The sequence below is a fragment of the Onychostoma macrolepis genome, chromosome 15 (assembly GCF_012432095.1).
Source record: "Onychostoma macrolepis isolate SWU-2019 chromosome 15, ASM1243209v1, whole genome shotgun sequence".
Classification (NCBI taxonomy): Eukaryota; Metazoa; Chordata; class Actinopteri; order Cypriniformes; family Cyprinidae; genus Onychostoma; species Onychostoma macrolepis.
The window spans coordinates 21,744,302-21,752,250 of record NC_081169.1 but is presented as its reverse complement, the minus strand read 5'-3'; the positions used below and the strand labels follow the sequence as shown (position 1 = coordinate 21,752,250).

The 7,949-nt window shown below is 48.7% G+C and overlaps 1 protein-coding gene across 1 annotated transcript; it reads right to left on the bottom strand.

The window, feature by feature from the left end:
- Positions 1–5,768: 5,768 nt before the first annotated feature.
- LOC131554216 (uncharacterized) lies at positions 5,769–7,628 on the bottom strand. The gene is made up of 2 exons (XM_058799414.1): positions 7,545–7,628; positions 5,769–7,271 (listed from the first exon to the last, which is right to left on the bottom strand). Exon 2 carries the CDS (start codon positions 7,032–7,034, stop codon positions 5,769–5,771), a length of 1,266 nt encoding a protein of 421 aa, XP_058655397.1. The 5' UTR covers positions 7,035–7,271; positions 7,545–7,628.
- Positions 7,629–7,949: the final 321 nt, after the last annotated feature.

Here is a 7,949-nt window from a genome sequence, read left to right as displayed (position 1 = left end):
GTTTTATACATTTTTGATTTTATACAAAAGTTAATAGACTTACAATTTAGGAACATACTGTCTGATTGTGCTCTATTTCATCAATGACAATGTCACAGCTAATCCGCTGCGCATCTCCAAGCAAACACATTTCGTTAATGAATGAATCTTTGCTTTTGAACAAATCTAGTGAGTCAATGATTCAATGACCCATTCATAAAGAGAGTCACTTGCTTCGTTCCTAAATGAATCCGCCGTTTGAACGAATCGAGTGACTGAATGATTCAGTGACAAAGCAGTGACTTGCTGCCACCTGCTGGCGATTTCAGTTTCATTTTTGAAGTATAAACTGAGTAATTTCAATCGTTTAATATTTCTATATTCAAAACTTTATATTTAAAACATTAATTTCATAACATTGTTATTATGAAATGCATTAATACCACCTCTGAGTCTTGTCAAAAAGTCTGTAAATATTCCTGAACGGGACTTATAGATCGGTAGGGGTATTGATGCTAATCCACCACGGGACTCGTGTAAGAAGTGCGACAGGAGACAGGGCACTGTTCAACTCTTTATCTGAAGTATTTAACTGTTCAGAGCAGATGGCACAACATTGCTGCAATGGATTGGATATTGTACAACTTAGGGTCACAGAGTGTTAAATGTGGTCTTTCTGAAATAAACAGAATAAAGTAAATATCAGTTTACATCTGCTAAATGTAAATTACAGACATGTAAATAACAACCTGCTACTGATACATTATACATGAATCAACATGACGAGGAGAGGATTAACAGTAGCGAGCATACAATTTGAATCACCGTATATCTTAAATATAACAACATTAGAAACAATGTAAGGTTCGATTACACAAGATGAATACTTAAACACAACGATTAACTAAACGTCGGTGGCTTATAATCAGGAATGATAAAATAAACTTACATTCAATCACGCACAATAACACCTGAAGAAAAGGCGGAGCAAGTGACTGGTGAAAGTGAAAGTAAGGCGGAATAGCGGAAACTAACGTCAACTAACGGCGCACGTTCATAATAAAAGTCCTTCCACTATAAAGATACATAGGGAATTTAGAACAGCCGCCCCCAGATTGGCATAGCTAATATGTCTAAAGATAAATTCCCTAGTTGTTGGGGTCAGTTTCACCTCCATCCGGAAGTGCCGGAAGTCTGACAAGTTTGGCCACAGGTCGTAGGTATCGGCGATCATTGACCCGTACTTGAGCTGACCTGATGTGTCCGTCAGCGCTGGGAATCAGTTTGACAACCCGACCAACTGGCCATTGGGCTCTGGGAAGCTGCGGGTCGATTATCATGACCACCGTGTTTTCAGCTAGATCTTGAGTTACCCGCTGCCACTTCTGGCGAGTCTGGAGATCCGGGAGGTAATGTCGTGTGAAGTAAGACCAGAAGTGATCGACGATAGTCTGGGAATGACGCCAACGACGCTTGGACAAGGGCTCAGGGGTGTATATCACCTGGGGAAGTGAGGCGTCTCGCCGCCCCATGAGAAGCATATTGGGGGTAACCGGATCCAAGTCTGCCACATCGGATGAAACGTATCCTAAGGGCTTGCTGTTCAGGATGCCCTCTACTTCAATCAGTACAGTCTGCAGGACGTCCTCAGGCACAGACTGGCTCCGATGACTACTGCAGTGCAGACTTCACTGATCGGATCTCCCTTTCCCATGCGCCTCCGAAGTGGGGAGCGGCGGGAGGATTCATCTTGAAGGTGATTTGGTAGCTAGCCAGCTGCTCCTGCAGTCTGGGCTCCATCTCCTTGAAAGCTTCTCTCAGTTCGGTCTCGGCTCCCCGAAAGTTAGTCCCCTGATCTGAGAGGATCTCGGACGGGGTTCCTCTACGTGCTATGAAGCGCCTTAATGCCAGTAAGAACGCATCGGTGTCGATGCTGTTGAGCAGGTCGAGGTGAATGCATCTGGTCGTCAGGCACTTGAAGATGACACCCCATCGCTTCTCCTGGCGACGGCCGATCTTGACCACAAAGGGGCCGAAGCAGTCGACTCCGGTAGAGAAGAAGGGGGGTTGATATAATCGCAGACGAGCTGAGGGTAAGTCAGCCATAATAGGTAGAGTCGGCTTAGCTCTCCACTTCTGGCATTCTACGCACTCTCTCTGGTGTCGTTTGATGATTTGCCTGCCCCGTAGAATCCAGAAATGGCGACGTAGCTCTGCAAAGACCCTATCAGGTCCTGAATGGAGTAGACGCTCGTCAAAGTGCCTTACGATGAGTCTAGTCACCTGATGGTGGGGATCTAGAACCACTGGATGTATCTCAGCTTTGCTGGAGCCATCCAATCGCCGCAGCCTACCTCCCACACGAATTAGACTAACATCGGGGTCGAACTCAGGTGCAAGCGTGTTCAGGCGGCTAGCTGAGGGCACCTGGTTCCCTGATTTTAAAGCCTTGAACTCCTCTGGGAAGGAATCCTTCTGACACTGACTCAAGATGAGCGCTTCCGCGCGCTTGTAATCTAAGGATTCTTTATTCGTATCTTGGGCAGCTGCCCCATGGAGGGATCGGTAGGTCGCATCGACCAGGGCACTCCAAGAAGCATACTGAGATGCATCAGGCATGTCTGGATTTCGATGATCTGCAACTAATCCACAGAAGACGGCTTTCCTTGTCTCTGAAGTATCCTCTTGGGCCTCTACAAGGGGCTTGGCTGGCCATCGGTCTGGTGGTTCACGGAGGAATCCTGGGCCTCGAATCCACATATCGGAGTTTGCCAGCTCCATGAGCGTCCTACCTCTGGTAATGTCGTCCGCCGGGTTATTCGAGGAATCAACGTACCGCCAAGTGTGGAGCTCGGTCAACTCTTGTATTTCCGCCACCCTCGTCCCGACGAACACCTTATACCTACAGGACTCAGACTGGATCCAGGTGAGCACTGTAGTCGAGTCGGTCCATAACGTCACTGTCTCTATGGCAATGGTCAGTTCCTGTCTGAGGAACTGAGCAAGCTGGGCGCTGGTCAGTGCTGCACACAGCTCTAGGCGTGGCATTGACAGCTGCCGCTTGGGGGCCACCCTAGAGCGAGCCATAACGAAGGCAGTGTGGATCTTACCATGCTGCTCGGCACGGAGATAAGCCACTGATCCATAAGCAACCTCCGAAGCGTCACCGAACACATGCAGACTGAATCTTGATTCCTCCACATCAAAGTCGACAGGAAGATAGCACCTAGGAAGCCGGAGCTTACCGAGATCAGGCAACTCCTTCTCCCACACATTCCACTTCTCCAGCAGGTCTGCAGGAAGATTCGGATCATCCCAATCCCTTGGTCTGGCCCAAAGCCTCTGGACGAGAACCTTGGCCCGGGTGGTGAAGGGAATGGAGAATCCTAAGGGGTCATATTGCGTTGCTAAAACCTTATAGATATACCTCATGGTCGGGTGGTGCTCTGCTAGTGCACGGTGCCTGTAGCCTAGGCCGTCTTCTAGGCAGTGCCACATTAGGCCAAGAGCAGGCTCCAGCGGGTCTGAATGGTTTTGCTGTAACCACAGTTCGATATTCTCTGAACGAGCCTTAGTTGGTAGGTGCTGGATGACAGAGGGGACATTCGTGGCCCACTGCCTGATCTCGAAGCCCCCAGAGGCTAAGAGAGGCCTCATCTTGTCGATTAGTTGCTTGGCTTCCTCAGCTGTGGGAAGGCTCTGTAGGCAGTTATCCACGTAGAAGCTTCGCTCTATGGACTGCAACATATCCTCATGCCCGACCTGCTGGCAGCGGACGTGCATCTGCAGCGCAAAGGTAGCGCAGCAGGGGCTGCAGGTCGTGCCGAAAGGCAAGACTTGCCATTCGTAGACATCCGGTGGGTCCTTGCGGCGCATGTTCCTCCAAATGAACCTCAGAAGAGGTCTGTCCTCGGGTAGGAGTCTCACTTGGTGGAACATACCACGTATATCCCCACTAATGGCGACTGCATACTGTCGGAACCGGAGGAGGACTCCTAGCAGTGAGGCACCGAGAGTAGGACCTGGAAGCAACTGCTGGTTAAGGGAGACACCTTGGTACACAAAGGAGCAATTGAAGACCAGCCTGTACTTGCCGTTATGGTGCACGAGGTGGTGTGGTATGAACCACGACTCCTCGTCTACCTGCTGGCCTTCTGGTGGTACTCTAACAACATATCCTGAGTCAAGGAGCTTCTGTATTTCAGCTTCGTACACCCTAGCCCTCTCGGGGTCTTTACTCAGACACTTCTCAGTATTCCTGAGGCTAGACAGAACAGATTCCATAGTTCCCTTCAGCGGTGGAGCATCTGGAGCACGAAGGAGTGGAGTAGCGTAACGCCAGACTGCGTCAACTTCTACTCGTCGCGTCCTGGTCTCCAACATATCTGCAGCCATCTGATCCTGTTTAGAGCGAGTTATCATCTTCTCGCTGCGAGACGGAAGGACATCGAGCTGCCAGAGCCGCTCAACATGTTGATAGATGGGGTCTCGTAGTGGTGTAAGAGAAGTGAACAAACACTGTGGGGAAGATACCTGATGTGGGAGCAATCCATCTGGTCCCTGGAGGACCCAACCAAGCTGCGTGCGTACAGCGACTGGTCCGCCCGCTGGTCCCAATCTAATGGGCTCCTTTGGGGTAATCAGAGTCGGATAATCGGACCCGATTAAAATTAGGGGTTGGACCCTATCGAAAGATGGAATGGGAATCCCTCTGAGATGGTGATAACATCGCTGAAGCCTCTTTACTGGGTAGGTTTGCTCGGTTAACGTGAGGAGAGGTGCGGTGAAAACACCCGTAAGGCTGTGCTTCTCCTCTGGTCTCGACTGCGGGGAAAGCAACAGGTCAATTGACTGCCCCTTCAATACTGTGACGTCATGTCGGATGGTGCGGAGGGCCATAATCTCCTCCCTTCCCTCAATTCCTAGCTGCTGGAAGTATGATACTCCGCTGAGCCCCATCGTCCAGGATAGCGTAGGCCGAAACAGACCTCTTGCCTCTCCACAGCAGCACTGGAACTACTTTAAGGTACACACGACCCGTCAAACTAGGAGAAGTAAGATATGCTCGCTCGTGAGATGTTGTCAGCAGCACACTGTTAGGACCACCCTGGGCAATAGAATGCAGGACTCCGAGATGTATATTACCGCAGTCCTTGCAGGGCTTCCTCAATGTACATTCCTCCCATTTATGACTTGTGCGCCCACATTTCCAGCATCTTTTGCCATCCTTTATCCACTTTAGAATCTGATCAGGTGAGCACTCAGTGATTTTGTTACACTGTGACAGGTAATGCTCCTGACTCTTACAGAACAGACACAAACGTTTCAGTCTACTAGTTGATAACTGAGCATGAGCAGCATCGGTACGGACAGGCTGCCCTGTGCTTGCTTCTGTGGGCTGATCACTGCCATGATAGACTGCAGTGGGTCGAATCTGGGCCTTAGGAACAGGTTGGCGATCCTTACGTGAGACCTGTACTCTCTCGGTCTGGTAGCACTGCACCATCTTGGTTGATAAGCGTTGCGCTTCTGCCTTGACCTTTAACCAGTCAGCAAGGTCCTGCAGGTTGTATGGGTTGAGGCTGTCAGTGTGCAATCGGCCTCGCAACTGCAAGTGCTCTATAAAGCTGTCTCGGTAGTGTTTGGGCAATTTACTGAGTAGTCTGTCGACATGACCTGTGCAGGAGAGCTCTCGCCCTTGTGGACCCTCGAGTGACCTCAGCATACCAACTAGCAAGTCAACATTGAGTGCAAAACTCTGAAAGGCCTTCGCATCCCCAATTCTGATCTCAGGTGAATTCAGCAGAGCTGCGATCTCGCTTTGTGCCAGTTGATGAGGCTGGCCGCATTGTCGCTGCAACGCTACCATCGCTGTCGATAGGGCGAGGATGATGCCGGCATGCTTGGGCAATCAACCTAGCTTCCTCCAGAACCAACTGCTCCTTCAGTACTCTGTACTTATAGTGTTCGGTAAGCTCTGTGTGAGGATTGAGAAGATTATCCAAGGCCATCTTCAGGTCTGTGAACTCCCTTTCACTATCGCTCACGAGCTTAGGCAAGGTTGGAATAGGAACTGGTTGTAACGGAGGTGTAACAGGTATAGGCTGGTAAACCGGAGGAGGAGGTGGTGGCTGGTGAACCACTGAAGGGGGATACCAGGGCTGCACAGGAGTGTGACCGGGAGGCTGAGCAAGATGATACCCAGCGGTCGATAGTGGTGGGCGGTACGGGTCAGCCACAGCAAACGACTGCCATGTGGATTGACTTGGCGCGTGAGCCTGTAACTGATATACTGGGGGCACTAGGGGCCGGTATGTCGTAGTGGTCAAAGGCAGCTTCACTGATGTAACAGTAGGTGGCAGTGATGAGGTAAGCTGACATGCAGGATCTGCTCTGCTGAACCGAACTGCCTGCTGTGGCGTTACATGTGGAACAGAGAAGGAGGGAACACCAAGGTATGGTGGAGTAGTATGATGTGCAGTAGGAGGGGTAGCTCGTGTCACTTGCCACAAAGCTGACTGTTGAGAAACATCAATGTGGGCTGTCTGAGCTAGAAATGACTGGCCTAAATGCGGAAGCGGGACAGATGAGACTGCAGTAGCCTTCGCTCTGACCACAGGTGGTGAAATAGCTCTGGCTTGTACATCTACCTGTAATGTGGGCGATGCAGCACCACTGCTGAATGAATCACACTCAGATGGGCTGTGATACCCTGGAGGAGCTACTGAAGGGCTAGGATGCCTGACCGATCTCTCAATATCCAACTGATGACTCATAGCGGAAACTTCTCCATACTGCACCAGCGATAGATCACCCATGGGCAGCTGCTCCACAGTCGAGACTGGCTCGGCCTGTCCACTGAGGTTCAACTGTGCTGCGGGAGAATCCATCCTTGGCAGGTGGTACGAACTGTCGTGAGGCACAGGGTCTGGGATGAGAGACTTCGGCAAGGCTACATCATAAGCTTGCAGACGTGTGGAAAGCTGGCGTGCTCTCGACTGTGTGCGAACAGTGTACGTCGTGTCAGGGGAATGAAGCTGGCTCTGTTGCTCCATGTCACCGCAGTGAATATAACATCCGGCTCGAAGGACCAAAATGAACGGGACTTATAGATCGGTAGGGGTATTGATGCTAATCCACCACGGGACTCGTGTAAGAAGTGCGACAGGAGACAGGGCACTGTTCAACTCTTTATCTGAAGTATTTAACTGTTCAGAGCAGATGGCACAACATTGCTGCAATGGATTGGATATTGTACAACTTAGGGTCACAGAGTGTTAAATGTGGTCTTTCTGAAATAAACAGAATAAAGTAAATATCAGTTTACATCTGCTAAATGTAAATTACAGACATGTAAATAACAACCTGCTACTGATACATTATACATGAATCAACATGACCAGGAGAGGATTAACAGTAGCGAGCATACAATTTGAATCACCGTATATCTTAAATATAACAACATTAGAAACAATGTAAGGTTCGATTACACAAGATGAATACTTAAACACAACGATTAACTAAACATCGGTGGCTTATAATCAGGAATGATAAAATAAACTTACATTCAATCACGCACAATAACACCTGAAGAAAAGGCGGAGCAAGCGACTGGTGAAAGTGAAAGTAAGGCGGAATAGCGGAAACTAACGTCAACTAACGGCGCACGTTCATAATAAACGTCCTTCCACTATAAAGATACATAGGGAATTTAGAACAATTCCTTAATGCCATATTTGCTTTTCTGTGCCGTGCAGAGATGAATTGTTGATGCTGATTTTATTTGACTGGTTACTTATTCTTCCTGATTGTATCTTATTATTTTAATTTAATTTATTGTTTAATTAAAATTTTCGATAAAAGTTTATAAAAATAATTTTTTTGGCACAAAAGATGACATACATTTAATAAAGTTAGAGGCATTACAAAGGTGAAAAAAGACCTTCAAGGAGTCAAATAATGCCTTTGGG